General features: G+C 45.6%; 2 protein-coding genes and 1 long non-coding RNA gene across 3 annotated transcripts; 2 read left to right on the top strand and 1 right to left on the bottom strand.

Annotated features, from left to right (window-relative positions):
- The first annotated feature begins 410 nt into the window (after positions 1-410).
- MANEAL (mannosidase endo-alpha like) lies at positions 411-9,412 on the top strand. Its single transcript, XM_029620044.1, has 4 exons — positions 411-951; positions 4,857-4,966; positions 7,073-7,149; positions 8,739-9,412. Exons 1-4 carry the CDS (start codon positions 471-473, stop codon positions 9,373-9,375), a joined length of 1,305 nt encoding a protein of 434 aa, XP_029475904.1. The 5' UTR covers positions 411-470; the 3' UTR covers positions 9,376-9,412.
- Positions 9,413-11,754: 2,342 nt separating this feature from the next.
- Positions 11,755-18,283, bottom strand: YRDC (yrdC N6-threonylcarbamoyltransferase domain containing). Its single transcript, XM_029620043.1, has 6 exons — positions 18,068-18,283; positions 16,981-17,176; positions 16,228-16,342; positions 15,575-15,694; positions 14,960-15,102; positions 11,755-13,915 (listed from the first exon to the last, which is right to left on the bottom strand). Exons 1-6 carry the CDS (start codon positions 18,207-18,209, stop codon positions 13,843-13,845), a joined length of 789 nt encoding a protein of 262 aa, XP_029475903.1. The 5' UTR covers positions 18,210-18,283; the 3' UTR covers positions 11,755-13,842.
- Positions 18,284-18,434: 151 nt separating this feature from the next.
- LOC115100937 lies at positions 18,435-26,739 on the top strand. The gene is made up of 4 exons (XR_003859218.1): positions 18,435-18,655; positions 19,318-19,371; positions 20,846-20,968; positions 26,473-26,739. It is a non-coding gene; the product is annotated as an uncharacterized LOC115100937 (long non-coding RNA).
- Positions 26,740-27,495: the final 756 nt, after the last annotated feature.

The raw sequence follows: 27,495 nt of genomic DNA, 5'->3' as shown, positions 1-27,495 counted from the left end.
AGACAAAGCTGAAACTCAAGAAGGTTCCTATGTTCAGGGTCCCGCTCACACTGGGGTGGGTGTGGAGGGTGGGGAGGAGTAATATTAATTCAGATGACAGTATTTTAAAATTGTGAAAGTGTCACCTAAGTAGATGCCCCCACCATAATGAATCTGAGTTAAGGGGGGTGCTGTGGTCCTGATAAGTCATCAGAAGGCAGCAAAACACTGATGAATGTAGAGTATTAGTACACTATAAACCCCCAAAGCATGGGCAAGATTTCATTGTAGAGAGAAGGTCCGATACACAGATGGCTCAACATAAATAACAGAGATTGTTTCTTTCACTTCTGCAGGACGTCCGGATGATGCCAAGTTCACTGGTTTGCTCCAGCCCTGTCGATTTCTGCACCGCCTCTGCCTTTCAAAAGCGCTGTGGGAATCTGGCTATGAAGCATCCTGTTCTCGGGAAGTGAGGAGCGTGCACCGCCATGGCTAGGCTGCGCCGGAGAGCCTTCATCGCTCTCTTCCTCTTCATCTTGTTTCTTTTCGGGACCATGATGGGGCTCAGGACCCTGAAGCCCACGGATGGTTTTTCCGACCTGGCTCCAGGCCTGGAGTTGGCCCCCTTCATGGATGGGCTGGAGAGACACGCAGTGTCCCACGAAGCGATCTCTCGCTCTCGCCCCCCCACCAGCACCGGTGCGCGCTCGGAGCCCGTGGTATACTATGACCTTCATATCTTTTATTACATGTGGTATGGGAACCCCAAGTTTGATGGCAAGTACTTGCACTGGGACCATGTGATGGTGCCTCACTGGGACCCCAAAATCTCTGCAAGTTATCCCAAAGGGAGACACAGCCCCCCAGACGACCTGGGCTCTAGTTTCTACCCAGAGTTAGGACCTTACAGCTCAAGAGATCCAGATGTTCTGGAAGAACACATGAAGCAACTCAAGGCAGCGGCAATTGGTAAAGTATTTTTTCCAGCCATTTCCAGATAAGAAAAAAGCAGATGCACACATCTGTAAACTTAAAAGTTTGGTTTTATTAATTGTGAAAAAAACAGATGTGCCTCCATTGACTTCAGCATTTTAACATCAGTCGATCCTGCTAGTTAAATATTACAGCATCATAATTGGTATTATCCTTTCTGCTCATGAAATTATCCAGTTTTCTCTTAAAAAATATGAAGTGTGTGTGAAGGAAGCTCGTACTGGCATGGAGGGTGCCCTAGCGAGGCCGAGAGCACGCGTGTGAAGCTCTCACTACCACTGCCTGGGCTGTGCCTGTTCTATGGTCAGTGGAGGACTTGTGCGCCCCAGTGCTGTCACTCTCGTACCTTCCACGAGCCCAAAAATCTGCTGAAAAGAATCAAATCTCTCTCGTCTAACTTCTAAAGCATGGCCTATGGCTTTAGCTAATTACCAAAAATGTGCAGATCTATTGATCCACACTAGGACTAAGTTCTTACAGTGAGTAACGTTCAAGGGGAAAAAAGATTTGACCCAATTAACCACTGCCTGTTGTCATCTCGACCCCCTTCCACCCACAGGCAGACGTCTGCACTGGTCAGGGAAAGTCTGATGGGTACGAGAAGGAACGCAAGGGTGCAGCGCGCTCATCTGTGCCGCAGGAACGCTTTGTGCTGTGGCCCAGAGTCACGTGGCCTCTTCTGTTTTACAAATACAGACAATGCCAAACTCCAATGCATTAAAAAAAAAAAAATATTTAAAACCTGGGCGGGAAGAACGAACCTTAAAAAGCTAGTACACAAATATCCTTTATCGTTTCTAAAGCGCTAGTACACATGCACAGCACTGACAGACACGAGAGGCAGTCCCTGCCGCACAGAGCTTACAGTCTACTCAAAGATGACCCGCAAAAGTGGGTCTGAACCCATGCTTCTAAATGCAGCCACAGACTGCTTGACCTTCCAAACACCTACCTGTTTTTTTTTGGTTTTTTTTACAGTGCCGTACCTCCCTTAAAGCTGCACAGCCTATTAGTGGAAATACTTTAAAAACTGGCTACAAAGGAGAATGGGCCTGGTAAAATAGGCTAGAGCAGGGGTAGGCGACTCTGGTCCTCAAGAGCCACAAAAACAGGATATCCACAATGAATATGCATGAGATATATTTGCATAAAATGGAGGCCGCGCATGCAGATCTCTCTCTGTACCTGGGGAGCAGCAACTTTGCAAAGCGTGCAAATGCAGCCGCAGCCATCACACACACACATGGGATCTCAGGGAGACGGGGCTTGCGAGTATTTTCCCCCCTCTTGCTGAAAAACACCTGCAAATGATTTCAGCGCAGCTTCAGAAAAGTTCAGAGTAAGGAAGGGGGCTCGTGTTCATCTGCAAACTATGCACTTTCCACCTGCAGATTTTGTTTCTTCTTTCCCCAGCACAATGCAGAGGTCAGGGGATGCACGAGCCCATGCTTGGAGTTGGAGGCCACGCTCCACTAATTCAGCACCAGGCACCCGCTGCAGGAGAGAATAACCTTGAGGAAAAAATGCTCTCCGTATAAGTGGGGGTCAGAGCTGCTAGCGACCTTTCAAGTTCTCTCTGTGAACAGCTCTGGGTGCATCTGGAACATCCACCCTTCCCCCCACCTAACCTTCAGTGGACAGCCCTGTATACTATTTCCCCTCCCCCTCTCGTCAGCCATTTCTCTATTGCCGAGGTTTCTTATTTTTGCTGATGTGACGGTTTCTCTGGGTAACAGGAAGCCTGCGTTGCTTTAGCGATCTCTCTCTCTCCTGCAGCCCTGTCTAATCTCTCTCCCCACCCCCCCACCGCCCAATATGCTGCTGGAACCAGTAAGGACTGTGCGCGAAGGGAGAGGCAGAAGGCGGCAGCAGAGCGATCTCCCTTGGGTGCTCGGCGGCAAAAATTAATAGTGCATGACCCCCCCCCCCCAATAATTACAGCAAGCACAGCCAACAAAGGGCGGGCAGCAGGCGTGAACTAAGCGGTAATCCCGAGTGCATGCCCGTGAGTCTGGCAAGGGCAGAGCGGGCACCAATAGCAAAAACTCGTTCCACCCAAGATTTGGGGGGGGGGGGGGAGGATTCCTGTCTCTCCTTTTCTTAGGGAATCAATGGCTGCGCAGTTCATGGATCTGCATTCAGAAGTGCTTTCCATGCCCAGCTCGCAGTCTCCCCTCTCTCCCGTCCCATAACCTCTTAAGATTTCCTTGGTCCTTCCCTTCTATTTTTATTTGTCCGGGATGGGGGGGGGGTGTTTCCCCCCTTCTCCCAGTTTTACATTTTCCGCAGGCTCAGGGCAATGTACAGAACAGCAGAGAATAATCAAACAGGTCGAGCAATAAAAATCCACCCCCAAATTTTCTGTCTTTGCCTCCCTTAATTTTACTTTCCTTTGCACCTGAAGTCAGCCGAGCACTCCCCACCAGACCTTTCTCCTCGACAGACGGGGGGGGTCCTCCGCAGCTACCTAACCTGCCTGCCCCGGGGAAGCACAACCCTGGAGCGCTGCAAACCGGTCTTCTCTTTCAAGATAAGGACAAACATTCACCAGACGTGTCTCGACTTAAGAAACCGCCTCATCGGCCTAACTTTGGCTGAGCAAGTCCCGTTCAGCACCAGGTGCCGTGGACAGCTCCGCGCCTGCCTGCAGGACGCACACAGCCCATCCTCCCCTCTCTCACCACGCCCGTTTCTGCATCTTATCCCAGAGCCGTTTCTTTTCACAGCCCGCACAAGGCCCTCCAGGGTATAAAGAAGCTTCCAGCGGAGGACGGCAGCAGGCCTGATTTGCTATCATTATCGGTCAGGAAAGCTCTTACGTCATACGAACTGGCTAAGTGCTACGATGGCTCAGACATGGAAAAACAGACGCACTGCTCTATCGCGCAGAGCTGCACGAATTTGCCTGCGAAGAGACATTCACCGAGGGCCTTTTAATGGAGGGCAGCGGTAGGAGCGAGTCATCACACAAATATTTATCTATTTCCATTTGATTAATTGCTTCTATAGGATAATGAAAACAGTTTACAAAAGAATAATTTTAACACATATCCATACATATAAAACCAAAAAGGAAAAGAGAATGAGGATAAAAAAAAAACAACCCCTATACATACAATATAATCCAAGCCATTACCCTCACCCCTTAACATAGCGATCAAGCAGCCTTCTACTCCAGCTGAAAGGCCATGCAAAGAGAGCCACGTTTTCATTGTTCTTGGAAGAGAGAATAATCCTTCTGCTTCCCTCTAAACAGGTAAATAATTTGGTAAAATAGGAACCACAACTGAGGAGGCCACAACCTAGGTCTCTGTTATGTCACAAGCTAAAGGTTACATTACATCCGAGGAGAAGCACCGGCCAAACAAGTGACAGAGACAGATTGATGCTACAGCGTTGCACACACTCAGACGCTCACTGCCATAACGGGAGAAAGGCCACAGCGAGCCAGGCCCAGATTTATACCAGAGGGAAAGTAAGGGAAAAAAAACCTTTCCCTTTAAAATCTGGTGCACAGCTCAGAGGTAAAAAGCCACAGAGATTTGCCCTTCCTTTGTCTACAGAAATAATATTCCCTCAAACAAACTTGCCTAACTCCGCCCCGAGAATGCCTCTGCAAAAAACACACCACCCACGTAGAGGCTGTGCAAGCATGAAAAAGCCCTTTTACTATTGGCAGGAGCAAGCAGCTCTTAAAGAGGCTTTAACCCCCTAAAGATAAGGTTACAGCAGGTGCGGGCCTGCACGTCACTGACTTATGAACATTGCTACAGTTCTGCCGCATTAGGCGAGACATACATGGCGCTGCTTGGCTTTGCACCGCCTCGGAGAGCAGCTGATGCTTTGTGGGCATGACACATGGTCTTCTTCTTCCATCACAGGCGTGCTGGTCGTGTCCTGGTATCCTCCTGGTGTGGCAGACGACAACGGGGAACCGGCCGATGACCTGATGCCCCTCATACTGGATGCAGCACACAGATACGGCATCAAGGTACTGTCCCCATGGAAGACACCGCCGCATGCAAAGTGGGGTATTCGGGTTTATACACTGCCAACTTTAAACAGGGTGGCCATTCAACTTCAGGAGGCGGTGCTGGTCCACTGCAGAGAGACGTAGTTCTGATCTCTCGACTGCACGAGTGGACAACTCCGGTCCGTGAGAGCCACAAGCAGGTCTGGTTTTCAGGTTATTCACAATGAATATGCACAAGAGATTTGCATGTACTCCCTCCATTGTATGCAAATCTCTCTCATGCATATTCATTCATCTACCCCTGCCCTGTTGAACGAAAGCAGAATTGTATCTTCCGGCGTGAAATGGGGAAGGTGGGGGAACTAAAACCAGGACTGGATCAGCTTGATGCCTTAGTTATATGGTCACACTAGCTATGCAAGATGGACTGGGCTCTTTGCTGTTGTAATTTCACCTCCGACCGTGTGCACAGGTGAGAAAGTACACGTGATCTGGTCCAGCACTCTTCCAACACAGGACAGGGAGAGATACAATTTTTTTTTTTTTTTAAACCATCCATACTGATCTTTTTCCCGCTAGTTCAGGTAAAGAGCACAGCTATAGCACGTGTGCAGTCTGCTGAGCTGAGGGGAACATCACTAAGAAACGTGGGCTGCCGGAAATTTAAAAACCCAACGTCTCCCAAGTGCCTGAGAAACCTTTTCCTCCCCCCTTCTAGGATTTCTGAAGTGAAAAGCAAACAGCCCTGTCCCTTTTAACCAGGGCCTTTAATCATTTAAAGCACTGTCGTGTATTATGCAAAGCTCTCCAAAGGAAGAGAGATTTTGTTTCAGCCAGTTCTCTTATAAGAAAGATGAGGAATCCTTTGATGGGTGGAGCATCTCAGGGAAAGGCTTCGTCCATTATTAAAGGGGACTCGGCGACGCTTCAGAGTCACTTTGTCAGCTTGAGACTTGTACTACTCCCCAGTTCAAAAGGAAGGCAAGATGATCCCCCGCAGGACCCATCCAGGAGAGGCGGCAGGGTCACACAGAAATCCTGCTGCTGAGTGCTAACCCTCAAAACTACAGTAACATGCAGCAATGGGGAGAGGGAGGGGAGACAGAGAAAGATGTGTAATGAAGTAACCAATGAAAATCCATCCATCCATCCATCCCACAAACACCTCTGTACGTAATGATGAAGTAACCAATGAAAATCCATCCATCCATCCCACGAGCACCTCTGTACGTAATGATGAAGTAACCAATGAAAATCCATCCATTCATCCATCCCACGAGCACCTCTGTACGTAATGATGAAGTAACCAATGAAAATCCATCCATTTATCCATCCCACGAGCACCTCTGTACGTAATGATGAAGTAACCAATGAAAATCCATCCATTCATCCATCCCACGAGCACCTCTGTACGTAATGATGAAGTAACCAATGAAAATCCATCCATTTATCCATCCCACGAGCACCTCTGTACGTAATGATGAAGTAACCAATGAAAATCCATCCATTCATCCATCCCACGAGCACCTCTGTACGTAATGATGAAGTAACCAATGAAAATCCATCCATTTATCCATCCCACGAGCACCTCTGTACGTAATGATGAAGTAACCAATGAAAATCCATCCATCCCACGAGCACCTCTGTACGTAATGATGAAGTAACCAATGAAAATCCATCCATCCCACGAGCACCTCTGTACGTAATGATGAAGTAACCAATGAAAATCCATCCATCCCACGAGCACCTCTGTACGTAATGATGAAGTAACCAATGAAAATCCATCCATCCCACGAGCACCTCTGTACGTAATGATGAAGTAACCAATGAAAATCCATCCATCCCACGAGCACCTCTGTACGTAATGATGAAGTAACCAATGAAAATCCATCCATCCCACGAGCATCTTTGCCCGTAATGATGAAGTAACCAATGAAAATCCATCCATCCCATGAGCACCTCTGTACGTAATGAAGTAACCAATTAAATCCATCCCAAGAGCACATCTGTACTGCTGGCAGCTGTCACTTCCCTATCCCCTCCAAGGTCACATCAAGGAAGATTTCCCATTAAATGGGATCCAGCTGAGCAGACTCACCCATCATCTTTTGGTTTTTTTTACAGGTTGCCTTCCACATTCAGCCATACAAAGGGCGCAGCGACTGGACGGTACACGACAACATCAAATACATCAGCGACAGGTAAGTCCTTGGAGCTCCGATAGGCGGGACGATTACAGAAACGGCTCCCCAAGGCCTGGCCAACTCGAGAAGGAGCCAGGCCCAGGAATGGATCAGCACCCTGGGTGGTCACAGTAAAGAAAATAAAAGCATGGCTGCCTCTATGCAAAGCAAAACAATAGCCTCTTGATTTTTATAAAAGAATAAAAGCTTCCCTTCTGTGGACCTAACGCAATGCAAACCCGTCACAGCTGGGGCTGAAATGCTGCCACAACTCCTGATGTTAAAGCCTGAGAGACAATGCAAAAACAACACGAAGCAGCTACTCAGGGCTATAGGGAAGGAAATTCCAAAAAGCTACTGGAACCAGGTTAGACTGAACATAGGGATGGCAGCTGCTGAAGAGTTAAAATAAAGCTCAGAAACTCAGGAGCCAAGATTAGGATAAAAGGCGAGGCTCTGGGCTCCAAGCCCATCCCCGGGTTTCGGAAGCAAGCTCTCTGGAGAGGCAGGCGTAATGTGTCCGGGGTTCATTATTAAAGAGGGGGTTCCCATCGCCACAATGAATCTGCATGGAGGCTAGGGTTAGGTTTTGGGAACCCCCAGCTTCGAACAAGCAAACCAGGGCTGCTTCCCACTTCCCTGACAGCAGTGGGGAAACGGTTAAACCCTTGGGCCAAAACAGAACCGGCCCGCAGCTCCGGTGCAGGGAGCTCATATTGATTACAGACCCGAAGAGATTCAAAGCTGCAGCCAATGCAGTGGAAACTGCCGCCAGCCTCATTCCTAGCTGTTGCATAATTTAACACCGCTATTAAAGCGTGGGATTTAGCATAACTAACAAGGGGAAACACTTTATCAATCATGTTGATTGAGCTATCGGGCCCTAGGGTCAGGCAGTAAGTGTATAATCAATATGCAGCTTCAATCTCCAAATGGAAATATTGCTGCCTCCGCGGCAAGGAAGAGATGGATACTGCATGCTGGGTACCCCACACCATCTCTCCAGCTGGGGCAGGGTCTCCCAGGGACATTTTACCATTTAATTGTTTGGGGGGTTTTTTCCCAGCGTAGGCAGACAGACTTCACAAAGGTCAATACATCCTCCCAAACTATGCTCACTTCCAAACCTTGACTTTTCCCCATCATCCCCTTAACAAAATAAATGAAATTATTTGCAACTATCGATTTGGAAGGTCTGTCTGCTGACATCCAAGCTGAAGGAAAAAGCTGGGAGGGGTGAAACTGCCAAGCAGCATTAATGGGTCAGGCCAGGCCAGCCCAGGTGGAAGGCTCCCCCCCCCCCCCGGTCAGCTGGAGATGCTGTGGTGGGAGCAATCACGGCCCGGGGGTCCCCAATCACTGCTCAAGAGTGACATCCAGAGCTCCCGATGCAGGCACCTGGAAGGAGCCTTGATGCATGGTGCTCGGCTGAGGATTGTGGCTCTAATGACCGCCAATATAAAACTGGAAGAGGGTATGGAATAGAGGTAAATGCCCAGCTGGTTCTGAATAAAGGTTCATGGCGGCAGACCCCTTACTCATTCACTATCGTTTACTGGGCTTGCAAGCGGTGCTGTGGCAATAACCAGGTTTATCGTTTCCTGCAGGTACGGATCCCACGCCGCTTTCTACAAATACAAGACAAGTGCAGGTAGAAGCTTTCCGCTGTTTTACATTTACGACTCGTACCTGACGCCTGCAGAGTCCTGGGCCAATCTGCTCTTGCCCTCGGGTTCCCACTCAATCCGCAACACCCCTTACGATGCCGTCTTCATAGCCCTGCTGGTGGAGGAGGCGCACAAGCACGACATCCTCTCGGCGGGCTTCGACGGGATGTACACCTACTTTGCGTCCAACGGCTTCTCCTTCGGCTCTTCCCACCAGAACTGGAAAGCTGTCAAAGCCTTCTGCGATGCCAACAACTTGCTCTTCGTGCCCAGCGTGGGCCCGGGCTACATCGACACCAGCATCCGCCCGTGGAACAACCACAACACCAGGAACCGGGTCAACGGCAAGTACTACGAGACGGCGCTGCAGGCGGCACTGGCCGTGCGGCCGGACATCGTGTCCATCACCTCCTTCAACGAATGGCACGAGGGCACGCAGATAGAGAAGGCGGCCCCCAAGAAGACGCCCGCCCGTTTGTACCTGGACTACGTGCCCCATCAGCCTGATCTTTACCTCGAGCTGACGCGCAAGTGGGCCCAGCACTTCAGCAAGGAGAAGGAGCAGTGGCTGATGTGACAGGCACCACAAGAGCCCCCGCATGAAAAAGAAGCAAAATCACCCAAAATGTGCTGGCACGCTGCCACCCTGCAAACTCCGGCTGTACACAAATCTCCCTGGCACGCAGGGGAGCGGCGATTTATTGCAACAAAAAAAAGCAGCAGGAAGGCTTGAGCAGTTCATGGAAACAATTTTAATGAGCCACTTTGTAAAGAGGACGGGTGAGAAAAGCTGAAAGTGCATTGGAGAAAAAGATTTAATGAGTTACTCAGAGTTGCTCAGTTTCTGCTGAAAACAGATTTCTTCTTCTTCTTTTTACAAGCATCAACCAGTAAAAGGTTAAAATCCAAGCCAGGTACATCCCCTCCCCCCCTCAGCGTGAGGTGTGTTGCAGCCATGCCTTCGTCGGTCCCCGCCCCCATGAGCTTGCTGTGAAATGTTTGCAAGCACCCGAAACCCAGCGAACTCCAAATTGCACCAGGGCTGTGCCCAGGCCTCCAGACTCCCAAGGCAACCAACGTGGGCAGGCAGGGGAGCTAAGCTGCGATGCTTCAGCCGTCCCACAGAAACCCAAAGTACAGAGCACCAAGTCTGCCCCCTGTGCTGCCACAGACCCTGTCCTCTCGAGTACAAGTAGCATGAATGGATAAAGGTGCTGGACGCTGGACACACGTGGTGGCGCTCAACACCCCTCCCCCCCCAAAATCTATTTGAAGTACGTTAGTTGTTTCTTTGTCTAAGGCAAAGAAATGTCACTAAGTTAAAAGGGCCTTTTGTATTAATTAGGTGAGGGAGGCGAAGGACTTAGGTTCTCTGTAAACAGGACATTGATAAAGAGTTCCGGTACGAGTGGCACACTGGGACCAGCAGCTACAGGTGCATGATGCCTATGGATTTAATTTTTCCCCTTGAAGTCTCTGCTACTGACCTGAAATCCTGACTTAATCCATCCCGGCCTGGCACCCCAGCCTTAACTCCAAGTAGCACCACCCTCACCTTTTTAATTAAGGCAATTTTAAATGCTCCAATTACTCGACACGGTTCGGTTTCTGCGTCATACTACTGCTACTATTTATCACGTCTGAAGGAACAACCACAGACAGAACTGGACTTGTGGAACATAACCTAGACCCGTGGCCAGCACGTTCCCATGCAGGCTAAGTAGCTCCAGATAAGAAAGGTCTCATCTTCGGAACCTCGTGAATTACAAAATGGCATTCAAGGATGCCTTTTATGGTATAAGAGATGTCATCCCGTGGAGAAAGATAAGACAAGATGACTGGGGCTCATGTTCTTTTCAACAAGTCCACCTCTTATAGCAGAAGAGACGTTGCTTTATTCCTAGAGCTGTTTTTAGCAGTGAGACACAGTTCGGTGCTCTGCAGCAAGACCTTTCTATAGCCATAAAGTCCAGAAGAGTAATGCGTGTAAGTCATTCTTTACAAGTGTTTATATAAAAAAAAAAAAGATTGACAAAGCAGCACTGGCCTGTCTTTCTTGGAAAAGTTAATGCCTGAAAGCCTCCTGTACATCAAGGGATTCAGCAAGCCCATGGGTTCAGTGTCTGGGGCAGACAGCTTTAGAACCCCCCAAAAAACTCATTTGGTCCTGGGGATATTTAATTCTTTTGATAAGAAAGGGGTCCAACAGTTTCCTCCTGCTCCTTTGGAACTGAAGCTGGGAATCTGGTGCCAGGAACCTCCTCTCTGCTACTTGCAAATTTCATTTTCTGCCTGTTTTATATCCCCCTCAGCACAGTTATTCTAGCAGCAGTCCTGGACCAGGGGCCATGCAGCAGGGATCCTTAGGGAAGGAGCCTGCAATTGTGACTCAAGGACCCCACTAAGCACGAGCCTCCCTCTGCCCCAGGAGCTACAGACACTGCCTTCACAGCATCCCCACAGCTTGGCCAGGCTGGGGAGTGGGAGACGGGGATCCACACGACTTCAAATGTACCAGGACCAAGATAGAAAGCAGATTCTGTCATGTCTAGGAGGAATTCAGCAGTAGCAGGGGAAATCCCCCTTACCCAGAGATTTCCTTACATGCTTGAAGCTTGGGTGTCCCAACTCTCCTTTAGGAACAGCAGAAAAAATAGTTACTGGTGGTTCTTAGCTGATCAACCAAGACAGAGCTCCTGGCAAGGTAGGGATTCTGCAGCGGGTACTGCAAAACCCTTAAAGACAGGTGTTACCCAGACCTAAAGGCGCTTGCTTTCTGAAACATGCACATCTGTCCACAGGCCACGCCCACGCATGCATCTGGGAAAACAGACCCTGACCAATGTCCTCCTGTCCTAAGAATCTGGTATAAATAGGTCAGAAGCACAGAAGGTTAAGAGAACGCAGACACAGCAATGGCATAAGCCTTCTTTTCCTTCAAAAAGCAGGCTAAAAATAACCCATAAAAGGATGGCATTGTGTTTATTTACATATATACACACACACAATTTAATGTTTCTTCCAGTCAAGTTGCCAACATTAAGGAAATTAGCCTCGCCGTCCTAAACTAAAGCCAGACTGATAAATTCTTTAAAATTCAACATTTAAGCCCACAGCATCACGACTCTGACCCGGGAGGGCTGGATGGGCTCACTAGATTGCAGCAGGTGCTCCCCACCTCAGCCTGAACTGGGGATGAGGAAGATATGGACCAACCAAGGCCATGGCAAGAGGAGGCAAGGTGACCGCACGTACATGGCAAGGCCTGGGCCAACCTAAAGCTGCGACCTCACGAGGGGCCCTCGAGATGAGCTGCTCCCCTTAAGACAAGACGACAATGCTGCTGCCAGGGTCGAGCCCAGATCTTGGACAAGCTAAAAGGAAAACCCACCCCCAACCATAGCACTTTGATTGTGACCCCCAGGGCTTGGTCGTCCCCCCTTTAAATCATGGGTGTGGAACTAGGAATCCCAGTAATACTGACAAGGAGTTTCCTTAACCTTTAAACAGGTGCCACACGACTTCCAGCAAGATCTTTGTTAGCGTTATTTAAATGACTTATTTAAGCATGCTAATGACCTCCATAAACCACAGACAGGTGTAAAAAAAAAACCCCACTTTCTACTGGTGCAAGGACATCGGTGGCAGAACAAAATTCCAGAGAGATCAGTCTAAATAGAGAGAGGCGTGGGTGCAGGGAGATCGCTGTGTACTGGACACACACTAACAGACCAAAAAAAAAAAAGTGGCTGAATTAACGTAAGTTTGCAGGTTGAAAGCAGTAGCAGCACTGGTCAAGGCTGCAACCTGGTTACTGTCCATTCATGCATCTTTCGTATGCAGTCAAAAGCATAATTTAATCTTAAAAAAAAAGATGCATATTCTGAAGGGAGGGATCTTCAGTTCATCAAGTTCATGGCCGGATTAGAAAGGGCTGGGCATTCTCTGGGTTTCCTTAGAAAATGCGAGGATCAATGGGGGAAAAAGGTCATGTGATTGGCGAGGGGAGGGAACGGTGCTAGGAGAGGAGCATTTTTTCTTTAAGGAGGTGGGATGCTGACTTGTGCACAGAGGCTAAAAAAAAAAGAAATCATAAAAAGAAATAAGAAGCAGACATTGCCACTGCTGCTGTAAGAGGTCATCTTTCTATTTTCAGCCTGTGAGATCACCCAGTGCATTCGGCCCCTCCTCTAACTTCTCTGGTGCCTGTGCTAGTGACACAAAATTTTGGAGATGACGGAGGGACACGAGGACTCCAAACGGGGGCGGTGAATCTTCAGGCGCACGTACATGCGGGCAGCTGCAATGGGAACTTGTTTTTTTAAGATAACATTCATATACATAATTCACTGATGGAAAGAGACTGTGGCTACAGTTTAAGCCTGGAGGACTGGCCCCACTGCTCACAAGATCCAAACGTGTGCTAAACTCAACCTCTAAGCAGTTTGAATTTTCTGCTAAACAGGAACCAAGCCCATATGCCAAACCTAGGACCTTGAAGGGCCACCGCCATCTGCAGTTCCTTGGCTCCTGTTAAGTACATTAAACGGGACACCAGTGCAAGAGATACACACGCCCCAAGCTTTGGTCACAACAACGAAGTCCCCATAATACAGATATAGGAATATGAAACAAACCTGGTCCTTTGACCTTCCATATGAGACGTACTACTAGCTGAAGGCACATCTGCAAAACGAGCTTCCGTTAATATGACAATAACCCCTGTACCAACAGCTGGGTAAACAGGAGCAGGTGAGTTGGTAGCGCTCAGTGTGCTGTGACCCGTACAGGATGGAGGCGATTATAGTTTCTTAATCTACTGAATAGTTCTTTATTGGGTCACCACTGTAACTCTTCCTCCAGACCTTTGGCTTCAGGGTGCTAAGAAGGCTCTGTCCTCTCTGAAAATAAGCGCAGTGCCAGCATCACCGTGCCCTTGAGCCTTAAGACATCGTAAAATGGCCAAAAAATGTAAAAAAAAGTCCACATCTGTAACCTGGCGATCTGTGATCCCAAAATGTCTGTGCATCGCAAAAGTTTGAGGTCAGGCATCCAGCTGCAAGTTGGGGGTCAGCCCATACTTCTCCCCCAGGACCTTAACAGTAGGTATCAATGCACTGCAACAAGCAGAAGGCAAAAACAATTTAACAGGAAAGATAGCTGGGCAGGAAATACGTACATGAAAGCCAGGAGAGGGGAAATCAGGGAAACAAAGCAGAAGGCATGAGCTGGGAGCTTTAAAATATTAGTGAAACAATATTATCCAACAGTCAGATGATTCAGGGTCCCCCCTCACCAGTGCGTCAGAATTCACATCCTTCCTCATCCCTCAGAAAATGCTCAGAATCTTAGCTGTAAACTAGATTCAAGGTGCAAAATAAAGATGTCAGCCTTCACTTAAACATGGGTTAAAATCCATCGCACTACTGAACTCTCTGTACTGCAGTTTGAAAGGTAAGAGATGCACGTCAAGTGTGCTCCTCGGGACTCCCCATTCACCAGCAGCCATCTCAAAAAAGATATAATTGCGATGGAGAAGGTACAGAGAAGGGCGACCAAAATAAGGGGAATGGAACAGCTCCCCTATGAGGAAAGACTAAAGAGGTTAGGACTTTTCAGCTTGGAGAAGAGACGACTGAGGGGGGATATGATAGAGGTGTTTAAAATCATGAGAGGTCTAGAACGGGTAGATGTGAATCGGTTATTTACTCTTTCGGATAATAGAAAGACTAGGGGGCACTCCATGAAGTTAGCATGGGGCACATTTTAAACTAAACTGAGAAAGTTCTTTTTTACTCCACACACAATTAAACTCTGGAATTTGTTGCCAGAGGATGTGGTTAATGCAATTAGTGTAGCTGGGTTTAAAAAAGGATTGGATAAGTTCTTGGAGGAGAAGTCCATTACCTGCTATTAATTAAGTTGACTTAGAAAATAGCCACTGCTATTACTAGCAACGGTAACATGGAATAGACTTAGTTTTTGGGTAATTGCCAGGTTCATATGGTCTGGATTGGCCACTGTTGGAAACAGGATGCTGGGCTGGATGGACCCTTGGTCTGACCCAGTATGGCATGTTCTTATCCTAAGCCCATTTGTACATTAACCAAATTCCAGATGGGTGCAAAGCCTCGCCATCCACTACTCTCCAAAACACTCACCATCCAGGTCTGACAACAGTATAACTCCCAGACACAGAAAGGTCAACCACCGTTGATCCTAGACGGCACTCCGGGCTCATGCCATCACCGATCGGGCCCCCATCGACGACGAGAGACAGCCGAGGCCAGAGATCCTGAAATTCCTGGGACAGCAGACAGCTCAAGACGTTAATGACTGTCCCCCCAATACGAGCAAAACATTCTGGTGACAGATTCTCAAAAGTCCATAGGCTGAGCCGTGAAGGTTTGTAAACAAAAAAAATGACATGCTACCAGCATTCAGCAAAATACACTCGTTTCCTTACAATGGTCTACACCTAATTCTAACATCTCTTTTTATTTCTCCTTGTTTTATTATTTTCTGTTTTACTTTCTATTACAATGTAACCTCTCTAATTTTTGTTATATGTAAACCGATGTGATGACTTTAGTTGAATGTCGGTATATAAAAAACAAATAAATAAAATATTCAGCTCAAGAACTAATAAATCCATTGTCCAGTTCTCTTGTCCTTTTGTATCACAGGCTACTAACACACAAGAGGGGCAAGAGGTATCCAGAAGGGCTATGTGAAAGGGCAAGACTCCAGAGGATTAAAATGCCACTCATCCTCACCTGCACTGTCAGTGTGCTGCCCTGAGAGCTGACGTTGGCGCTGGTTAAAGCCAGCGGTCCTGAGCATGCCTTGGCCAGCTGCTGTATAAACGGGTGGTTGGGAATGCGTACGCCGACCAGCTGCAAGAGAAGGGGGAAAACCAGGAGAGGGGTGGGGGTGGTCATAACAAAACCCAAGAGAGCAATCCCACAAGTCGGAGAGCCATCACAACTGCTGGAAGCAGTATCACAGCATCCAACTATCTGTCCTTTTTCTGGGGCAACTGTAATTCCAATTTTTAATATTGACACAGGATTTTAAAGTCGCATGCGAGAAATATATAGTTAGAGTTATGTTTTGCAAAAGAATTAAAATGTTATTGGGCAGCCCAAGAACCATAATAAAATATCTGTTGCCCCTGTGGTCCTGGGTTTACCAATCTATTTAACTTTGATAATTGAACAAGATATACTGAACATATACCACATGAATCTAATATTGTAATTAAGAATTTTTATATGAGCAAAGAAACTTGGTTTTGTTACTGTAATGATACTTTTACAGTTGAATGTTGTATGTACTATATATGTTGGTTTCCTAAATAAGAAGTTACACAAAAATAGATAGAAAAATTAAGCAAAGCAGAAACAACCATATGCTCTCTAGGACTTACAGGTGTGAAAGGGTTCAGGTCCTTACTGAGTGCCTCGGAGCGCTGCAGTACCAACGTTACAGGACCAGGCAGCAGATCTTGCAAAAGCTGATCTGGAACATGCACATGGCAGTATCTGAGGAGGAACAAAGAAGAAGAGCTTGCTGAATCCTTAGAGAGGAATGAACAAGATACACTCTCAATTCTATGTACACAGTGGTTGATTTAAAAGCTGCTGCAATCTGAGCACCTTCAGATAGGCGAGCCTTCTTTGCGGAGGTCAAAGGACAGCCGAAGCAGATAACATACAGCATCCACACATTTTTGGGTTAAAAGGCACATCCTAGTGTTATAACTCCTTCTGTACTCCAGTTTGAGAGAGAAAAGTCCACTCATTCCAAAGTGCCAGCAATTAAGAATAATTATAATTTAAGCAATAAGAATTGCACGCCAAGTTTGTAAAATATCTTGGACAAAGAAAGAATTATGCTAACTTCTAAAATACCAGCTCCTTACTCTGTACCCAGTAGCCACACAGAATGGCTGCATACTGTTACCAGATACACAGTAAAGAATAAGAAATAAAACAGATGCTGTACTACAGAATGGACACCAATGCCTCTGGGCATGTGTTCACTGTTCCAGGCTACTATAGTGACCTGTCAATAGGAAACTTTGTTCTGAAAACAGTACTATAGCTCATAAGAAACGAAGTCCCAGGTACTGAACAGAACCCAAAACAAGGGTTAGCAACACCTGCTGCTGTAGGAGTACCTGTAAATGTCTGGGATAGCTCCCACACAGATAGCCAAGGGCTTCTCTCCATTGCGTCCCTTCACACTATAGATGTCCTTGATGGCCCGTGAGTGCTGTGCTAAGCAGGCTATGCCATAGATGGTGTCTGTTGGGACTCCTATCACACCTCCCTCCTGAAGGACTCCAGCTGCTGTCTTTATAACCTCTGCCCAATCTGGAAAATGGCAGAAACAAGTCAAGTGCAGGTCATGAAACATCAACATGGGCAGCTGCTGCCAACCAGATTATGCCCATCTACAGAACTACTATTTCTCATTACTACAGTGAGAACATTTGAGTTTGCTAGACAAGCATGTACAATAAATATGAAAACTAACAGAATACAATCTACTTATAACCCAAATAAAGCCATAAACAGGACCCACTATGCAAACCCAACCAGAAACAAAGCATCTCTGTGACAGAACAGTAGGGACAGAGAATTGCAGTTCCCACATATTCTGCACATTACACAAACAGGCGCAAAGGTTAAAAAAAAAAAATCTAAACCACCAAGTATTTTTTTAAACAAAATCTGTAGTTGATGTGCTTCAGTTAGCACAGGATTCCATAAACTAGATAAGAAAAAGCTTTCTAACAAATGCAGGTTAGCCTGACTGCTTTGAAAGAAGGCACTGCCCTCAAAGCAGCTCAAGTTAATGGGGGGGGGGGGGGGGCGGGACTATTATTTATTCTGTCAAATAATACCAAAAGACGCCATGAAACTAACCACCAAAAGATTTAACGCTTTCTCTGATTTGTTTTTTGTTTTATTATTTTGGTTGATTTTTCACTCAGCAATCAGGCAGTGGGCTCTGTTGCCAGAGGATGAGTGTCAATGAAACGTTTTAGCAAAGTAGGGATTAGAGAGAATGCGGACAGGCTCCTGGAGAAAAAGGGATTTGGGACAGCGAGGCTTAGCCCCCGGGAGTACTCTGGAACGCCGGGCTGACCCCACACGGCCCTTCTTGCTCGTGGGCTAACCCGGCATGCGCTCGGTGCTGCCTGCTTGCCCCGAGATCTGCGACCCTTCCTCGCGGCACCAAGCACAAAACGAGGGTCTCACCGTCTCCCGCTCCCCCCGGCCCGTCCGGGACGGGTAAGCGCAGCACCCTGCAGCGCGGCTCTTTGCACATGGCGGCGGAACCGCTGCGCCGGGGACGAACTCGGGCGGGCGCAGAGAGGCTGCGACGGGCGAACAGGAACATGAGTCGCCAGGCAGTCACGTGCTTCCGGGACAGAAGCCCCGCCCCCCCCCCACGCTGCCTTTTACCGGGGATGACGCGCACGTGGGGCTGGAGCTAGCTGGGCGCAGTTTTAAAGGGGAGTGTTATTAAAGGGGAGGCGGGCAGAGTTGGCCGAACACGGACGGAAAGGGTTGGGAAATTAAAAAAAATTTTAACGTGGGCGTGGCTTGCTTCTGGCACCACGTGGATCTGTCCTGAAGCGTCCCTGGAGCGCTCCCTCTCCATGCAGGGCAACCTATTTTGGGAGGGAGGGAAAGGTGGCACCAGGTGCGGGCGCTTTAGGGCGTCGGTGCAATCGTTTCATTCAGTGATCGAAATAAAAAAGCACCCCCCACGTTCTGGATCTGCTGTTTTGGGGAAAAAAACATTTCAATAGTCTTTAGGAACGGGTGAATTTTTATTAAAAGGTATTTATTTTTTTTAATCTTCTATGTGTTTTGGTTTTATAGATTTTCTATTTTTACAAGTTATTACCTTTAAAGTAGTTGAGTTCTTCATCGTTATTGGCTCAAAGCATTTTAAACACAGTTTAGAAATAAAATTGTAGTTTTTACATGTGTTTTCCTTTTAAACTAAAAGTCGTCTCTTGACAATTCTACGTGAGAAATATTACATTCTGATTAGAACTATATTCTGAATAGCTCCATCTATGTCCCTTCATAAATTAAGTAGCACAAACTGTTTTAAATTGACCAAAAATAATAAAATGTCCTTAGTTTTACAGATGGGAAATATTTATCCTATGTCTGTTATACTTCTGAAATATACCTGAGCAGTAATATGAAATTTTTTTTCTGTTAAATCATTAACTATTTAAATCGCTTTTACTAACCCTTCTGCTTTGAAGATTAAGTAATTGTTAGAAAAAGGACTTGCATGGTGGTCAAAAATATTTAAACAGGTTTAGTTAATAGCTTTTGAGTTCTAGTACTATATTTAGAATAGCATAAATACTTGTGTTTATCACTTAGGTAAATCCAGTATAATAACTTTAAAAAAAAATTGCTACAGCTCACTTCCTTAGTTCTTGATAATGCTGGCACTGAGTTTTCTTTATTTTGTATTTTAGAACTTTGGAATGGATGTAGAAAACGTTTCAGAGGAACAACATTCTGAAGAGGGGGTAAGTGTGTGTTCTTGGATTAAGATGGTTTCCTGAGTATGCTATCCCAGACACTGTAGGTCTTATGTACTAACATTTTTGCTATAGCCACCAAATATACCAACCCCAAAGTCTCTCTCTGTCTCTCTCCTTGGGTTTTTGGAATATTGCTTATGAATATGAGAGGCTTCCAATGCATATAAATATCTGCTGCATGTTCATTTCAGATCTGACTAGCAGTAGAGTGGGGACACCAAGACAAGATTTGGAAAACTCTGAACTAAGTAACTCCGCCTTCTACAACTTTTACAAAGTCTGAAGGGCAGTCATGGCTTAAAATGCCAAGCTTCTCTTCCTCCCCCTCCCCCCGAGCCACAATGGGAGAGAGAAATGTTTTCCCCAATACAGTGAAAATATTTGAGGCAATCACACTAACGTTGGCAAAACACTTAAGGAAACAATATTCAGTAAATTCAAGTCCCCAGGGGAGGAAGGTGGCACTACCTGGATGAGGTGGGGGCTGCAGAACTTTGAAGGGGCACTTTTGCTGCTTCAAAATTCTACCTCCTGAAGCAGCTGCCTCACTCTGCCTCAATATAGTTTCACCCAGGGGTAGTTCTATTAAAACCATCCAAAAAATGTCTTAATTGCTTCAACGTCAAGTTCTTGTATCTAGAGAAATGTTTGACTCTCCAATCTCTCCCTAAGAAGGGAATTCCCTTTAACCAGGACAGTATTCCAACCCTTAAACTTGTTTCTACCTCATCTCGGCACTGTGTTGCTGTAAGAAGAAAATACTTAATGAAATAGTAGGAATGTGCATTTCAGAATAGTGAGCTTCAATGTTCTCTCTCCCTAGCTTGATGGACTCTACAACAGGGTACCATCAAGCTAGACAGATATAACATAGTAGAAATCTCATCTTTGTGAGACTTTCCTCACTCCAAATCATGTCAAATCTTCACAGAGATGTACTGTGCAGCTAATACATCTCACTCTGCATGTAAAACTGGCTAAAACCTAAATCACCGCCAACACCTCACCTTGAGCTATTAGTTGGCCCTCCTATAGTCATATGAATAGTTGAATACTGTGAAGGCCTCCCCAGAGTCTGTCTCCTCTCCCCTCCCAAGCCCAGAAATGGCAGACATGCAATTTGCAAAACTTATTGCAAATTGCGTTACAGCTGTTTCGGGCATATCACACAGCTTAACACCAGGAAAAAAGGTCTAGTTGTTTCCTGTGTTAAAACCATGCAATATTGCCCCTCACTTTAATCTCACCCTTGCAAAAAGTTGCATTCATGCCATGCGATATTATATTTTATCACATGCATTAACACCATAACACATTTTGATGAAGGACTGTAAGTGAAAAAGAACATCTGATGTTCAGCCCAGGATAGTCTTTCTGTTGGCTGAATTACAAATGTAAATCAAATTTTGCTAATAACAGTGAAGGACTGGAAGATTTAATGAGGGCTGTTCTTTTCTAGGCCAGAGTGGTTTTGAAAAAATATATGCAGCGTTTTGAAGCCCAGCAGCAGATCCTACTGAAAAACCTTGGCCTCTGCAATGAAATGCTGGAAAGTCTTTCTAGATTGAAGAGCATACTTGATGTTGAGTATTTTGAAACTTTTTATTTTCCTCTATATGGTTTCTTGTTTTAAGCTGGGCATTACAGCTGGATCTGCTATTGTCTAAAGTTTTGTTTTTTTTATATATATTTTACATTTTAAGCACTGGCTTAATTTGGGAATGTTGTGCAAATTGTTATACAAGGATCTACTAATGCACCTCCTGTTCAGTCCTGAGCCATCCACCCAAAGCATTTTCCATAATCGTGCTTAATTTAAGGTATAAGCGGAAACTGCCACCCACTAAAGTTTCACATTAAAAACAATTGACATCGCCAACATTTTTATCACCTGAAGGCACAGTGCGATGGAATCATGACTTCTAGAAATGGAAAGAGAGGCTGCTGCCTGCTAAGTTGCAAAGCAGATTTTGCAAAATGCGGTTTCTAAAAATTAACTATTTCAGGACAGCTGTGTGGAACAGAGAAAGGTCTTCATTCTCCAGTGCTCTGTCTGTCAAAAAAGCAAACAATCCTAGAAATTATTAGGAAGGCAGTGAAGAATAAAACAGACTGTTATGATGCCTCTGTAGTGCTCCATGGTGAAGCCCCACCTGGTGTACTGTCTGCAGTTCTGGTTGCTGAATCTCAAAAAAGATAGTTCAATTGGAAAAAGTACAGAGAAGGGGATGGAATGCTCCCTGATGAGGAAAGGCTAAAGCGGTTAGGGCTGTTCAGCTTGGAGAAGAGACGGCTGAGAAGGGGGTATGATAGACGTCTATAAAATCATTACTGGAATGGGTAAACAGGAATCAGTTATTTACTCTTTCAAAAAAATACAAAGACTGGGGGATGTTACATGACGTTGGTAAGTAACACATTTAAAACCAGAGAAAATTCTCTCAATATACAGTTAAGCTCTGGAATTCATTACTGGAGGATGTGGTAAAGGCAGTTAGCATAGCTAATTTAAAAAAAAAGATTTGGACAAGGGCCTGGAGAAGTCCATAAACTGGTATTTAACATGTATACATGGGAAAAGCCACTACTTACTCCTGGGCATTAGCAGCATGGGATCTATGTACAGTTTGGGATTTTGCCAGGTACTTTTGACCTGGATTGGTTATTGTTAGAAACAGGATGCTGGAATGACCTTCTCTCTGACTCATTAAGGCAATTTTTATTTTCTTTATGTTAAAGTAATATGCACTAATCTATCGCCTGCCTTCCCATACACCACACACCTCAGTTTGTTTTTGGATATTATTAAATGTTACTACAGACAGCACGGTAGGTGTTTATTTTTATTCTGATGGTGAAGATTTTTTACATTCTCACTACATTGTAACGCTGAATAAAGCAGCAGTCTAGGAGAAGACCACAATCATAGAACCAGGGCAGAAAAAGACCAAATAACCCATCTAGTCTGCCTGTCCAATTGATGTTGCTCTTACAAGGCCATCGCTCTCTCAGCGATCCCCTGCTTTCTTGACTTCAGATACCGTTTTTATCTCTGGGAGGCCGTTCCATGTATCCAGCACCCTCTCTGTAAAGAAATGTCCTAAGATTACTCCCATGAGCCCTCATGCTAAAGCCTCCATTCTGTTGAAAAAGGCTCAGCCCCTGTGCATGGAAACCAGTGAAATATTTAAATGTTTCTCCCCTTTCCTCTAGGCTGGGTCTCCATGGTTAGACCTTTGTCACTTCCCTCTCTCTGCTGACCATTCCTCTCCCTATGCAACTGCAACAATCGCTCTCTGCTTTGAAGGAGGGGGTGGGGGATGAAAGGAAAGAGAAATTTGGATTCAGAGACAACCAACACAAGCCCTGACTTTTTTTTACAGTCTGGGGTACTGATGCTCAGACATTAAGGAAAAAAACAGGACTGCTTCTACGGCCAAGTCCATAAGCAAAGCACGTCAAGCAGCTCTGACTTGATACATGGGGGTAACCTGCACGGTGCAGCAGATGCTACCATGGGAAGCTTGCTGGCCAGGGTCCTTTCCTGCTATCATTTCTGTTTCTGGCTTTTGCTGTCACGTTATGCACCTGTTTGGCCACCTTAAGATAATCCATCAGATACAATCGCCCCCACATCCTGCTCTTCCTTTGTGCTTGGAGGAATTTCACCTCCAATACTAGACCTCATTGTAGGTTTGGACTGGGAGGACTTGTGGAAAGCTCCTGATTGCTGACAAAGGTCACGGTAGCACCAAAAGAAACCTTCTTTTTGCAATTTGCCTCTTAAGTCAAGCAACTGGATACCCTTGTAAGTCTTGCAGCTCTTAAGTATGAGAGAGAGAAAAAAAGTGAGAAACTTGCTGGGCAGACTGGATGGGCCATTTGGTCGTCTTCTGCCATCATTTCTTTGTGCAAACTTTATTTGGGTTTCAGTCGGTCTGGGCTGGATTTTTCAAAAGCATTTACATGTGTAAACTTTACTTCTGGTAGTGGGCTTTTGGAAATTGCTACAAAATATCTGCCATTGAATTGTCCATAGGATTTATCTGCATAAGTGCACTTTATGTGCGTAAATGGATTTTGAATAGAATGTTACATTACATACTATTACATTTCCCATATTTCCTAAAGCACCTGCAAATAAAGCCCAAGAAGACACTTTCTTGTCTGCTACACCAGTTCAGTCCATACAGTTGGGTTATGGCCCTCTACCAGCAGCTGGAGGCAGAAAACATTTTCCCAGTGTGACGACATCACCAGTACTTAAAGGTGCTGTAAATCTGTGAAAAGCTCTTGTTCCTAATTTAATACCCACTTGGGGCCTTTCCTTCCAGCTGTTCAAGCTTCCAAGTTTACGGTCCTCGTTAAATGTAACTTTGTTTCTTCTGATTATAAAAAAGTTGTTCCATCTGTTAGTTATCTATCCCTGTTTGATGTAAACCGATCTGATATGGTATTCAAACATGAAGGTCGGTATAGAAAAATGCTAAATAAAATCCTTTCAAAACCCCCAAACCAGTCTTAAAACAATCCAGATTTCAGAAAACCACGTAGACATAAATCCTCGGTACCTGCCCTGGAACCGCACGTGAAAAGTAACTCCTCAGCCTGAGAAGGACAGGAGGGAAACTGCTATCCACAGGGAGACCTGGCCTCCATGTGCAACATGGTCTGGTCTAGCAGGACTTGTGGAAAGAAAATAACAGGTAAGATTTCTCCTTCCACTTTGTCCTGCTGCACCAGTCCAGCTGTACAGGTGGGAAGTACCAAAGCCCTACTAAGCAGGGAAGGAAGAACACCAGCTCCATAGCCCATGACCTCCCTAGCCAAGATGGCTAGTCTGTAGTGCTTCACAAAAGTATGCAGAGACTACCAGGTGGCTGCTGCTCTACAAACATCCACCAGTGCCAACGAGCTGGTTTCCACCCAACAAGCTGACTGAGCCCTCCTAGCATGTGCAGGGGTTCAGGAGGTTTCCTACCACTGAGCATGTAGGTCGAAATAATCTCATCCTTGATTTCCCCCCCCCAAGGCAAAGTAGCTTTGGAAGCCGCTTCATTTTTATGTAGGCCCCCAAACAAGACAAGTCTCAGTATTGTGAAAGGCATTAGTTACTTCCAAACACCATAGAAGGACCCTACAAACATCCAATCCTATATTCTCTATGCTCCTTCTGTGAAAACGCCAAAAAGCGAACCAGTCTGATATGGAATGCGGAAAGCATCAGAAGGAAACTAATCACATCATAAAACGTTCAGGAAAGGATTCCGCCAAGGCAGCCCAAATCTCCAAAATATGGCAAGCAGAGCAGATCACTACGAGAGAGGCAGTCTTCCTGGAAGATCCTTAAGCATCGCATGCCTAAGCCTACAACGAGGCGAGAGCAGGGCCCTCAGCATCAGATCAAGAGCCTGAAAGGAGGATGCAATTTAACTCTCTCCAACCCCACCACTGTAGAAAGAGACCCATCCAAGTGAGCTGCCATCAAGACACCAGCAAACTTACCTCTGTAATAAGATAGGGCTGCTACCTGTACCTTTTAAGGGATTCAGGGCTAAGCCCCTTTAGCCTGGCTGCAGAATACAGGGAACATCAGAGCACCAAGGAGATTCTGGCCAATCCTCACAAGGCCTCAAACGTGTGCCTAAGCCAGAGGTGGAAGCCTTTCAAGCCTTCCATGCAGAAATCACTAAAAGAGGAATAACCTTTCAGCAAACGTTTCCTCAAGAGCCGGGTCGGAACACATAACTAATCCAGATCCTCTATGATGATCTGACCCTGGAGCAGAGTGCTTTCCAGCTCCACGCCACAGAGAACTCTGCTGCTGAGGGGCCATGGGGAAATGATGATGTAAAGCTGTCCCGGAGGCAGAGTTTGAGCAAAGGTATCAATGTTTGCAGTGCCAGGTTCCTTTCAATAGCTGAAGAACCAATGAACCTTGGTGTTTCTGCAAGTCGCTACTCAATCCATGTGAGGGAGTCCTCACTGGGAAGCTAGCTCTCATTCCCCCAGACCTAGATTTCTGCTGAGGTAATCCACTTGCACTTTCTCCTGACCCACAGTGTGGGTCCCGAGCAGATGTGTCTCCTCAGACTCCCTGACTCCTGGTATCTACCTATCTGTTTACATATGCTGCCACCTTTGCATTGTCTGAGAACTCTGCCTCTCTTGCCTCATAGGATTGGAAGAAAATGACACAGGGCCAATTCATTGAGCGACCAGAACGCTACCTACTGGGACCAAATTCCTTGAATCACTTGCTCCAAATACGGAGCTACCCCAACCGCTCAGACTCTCATCCATGGTCACTTGAGAGCCACAAGGGAGTCACTAGGTTGACCCCTCTCCCCCCAATAAAAGCTGCAGATGCAGCTTGACACAAATTCTGTGACTGGGGAGACCAATGAGACAGAAGAGCACTGAAAGGGTCTCGTGTGCAGATCTAGAGTTGATGCCATAGAATTTTTTTATTTTTTTTTTGAGGTCCCTTCCTCTCCAGCTCAGCAGTCAAGATACACTGCTGGCAGATCCTGCTGCAGCACCAGTTGTCCTACCATCTGCTGGAGGTAGTGAATACTGGATTTCCACAGCAATGCAGCACCTCTAAGTACTGGTGATTAATCACCAGTTGGAGAACTGTGCTGGGGGAAAAAAAAAAAAACATTCTTTGCTTCCATCTGCTGGCAGGAGAACACAACCCACTGGTAGGGGCTGGACAGGTGTAGCAGCTTGAAGTGGAATGTTTGTTTTGGGGTTTTTTTTTCCAGTCATACCTTTTTTATCACTTTTCGCATGCATTCTTATGTTAAAAGTTCTAAATTACTTAATCTGCCAAAAGTAGCTCATGACACGAGTAAATGCCTGAGCATAATCTTGTGTAATGTAACTGCACTAGAATAGAGGTTTCCACCTGTCCTATTGACCCCATAATGAGCTGGGCTTTCCATCTAGGCATAAGATATTGACTTGTATGCAAGGTACTTGTGCCTGTTCCTGGTGGATATGCTGAAAATCTGACTAGGTCGATAGCCCAAGGCAGGGGGGGCTCTGATACTTGTCCTATGTTTAGCTTACCTCTTTTTTCAGGAGAATATTGGCATGTCTGAAGCCTTCAGCCAGGCAGCGGAGGACATTATCGCACTGCAGAACGAGGCGCAGGAGCACAACGTATAGCAAACTGGCATCGCAAGCTCAAGTGCTGAGCCACTGGGTCACAGAAGGAAAGATGGAGCATGCAGACAGATTTCTTGTAACTTGTTCACTGAAACTAAAATGGCTATAATCGTTTGTTTAAAAGCTTGTATGATCGGCACAGCATTCTTAATAAAAAATAAAGTTTGATTACAAAGTTAATGGAACCTTTTCATCTCTACCACTTACATAACTTTGGTTAGTTTAGGAATGCATCTGGCTCTAAGCTTAGTATTTGTCTTCTATCAATTAATTTATTTATTTTTATTTAACGTCTCTTCTATACCGATAGCCGTTCACACATCGTATCGGTTTACATCAAACAAAAACTTTGGGCAGGGCCCTTACAAGTAACAGTTGAAAATAAATAGTTAGACAAAGTAACTAACTAAAATAGGTGTATTATATGCAATTACATTAACAGTAACTATTAAGACTGGAGGGCAGCAACAATTGAGAAAATATAAATAAATAGAGCTATCATAAAATAACTGCAGTTTACAGAATATATAATAAAATAACTACACAGTACTGAATATTTATAGAATTCTTAATCCTATTCAGAAGGGGGGTACAAGGCCAGCTACTCGACTTGTTGCTTGCTTGCTGTTGGCGATTGTTCTGCGTAGGAGGGGGGGAAAGGGGATACGCTTGTAGGAACAGCCAAGTTTTGAGGTTTTTTTTTAATTTAGGAGTAGAGGTCTCAATGCGTAATTCAGGCGGTAAGGAGTTCCATAATAAGATGCACCTTTCTAAAATAACACATTTACTAATACTGTTTTAAATAAGCATTTAATTAGAATTCGAGTTAATATTGCTTTCAATTTCAAAAGAATTTCCATTTAGATATATTAAACCAAAGTACAGTAACTTTTATACAAATTGAGTAATTTAAAGAAACAGTATTTTTACATTCTT

The sequence above is a fragment of the Rhinatrema bivittatum genome, chromosome 11, assembly GCF_901001135.1.
Source record: "Rhinatrema bivittatum chromosome 11, aRhiBiv1.1, whole genome shotgun sequence".
Classification (NCBI taxonomy): domain Eukaryota; kingdom Metazoa; phylum Chordata; class Amphibia; order Gymnophiona; family Rhinatrematidae; genus Rhinatrema; species Rhinatrema bivittatum.
This window is presented reverse-complemented; position numbering and strand designations above follow the sequence as displayed.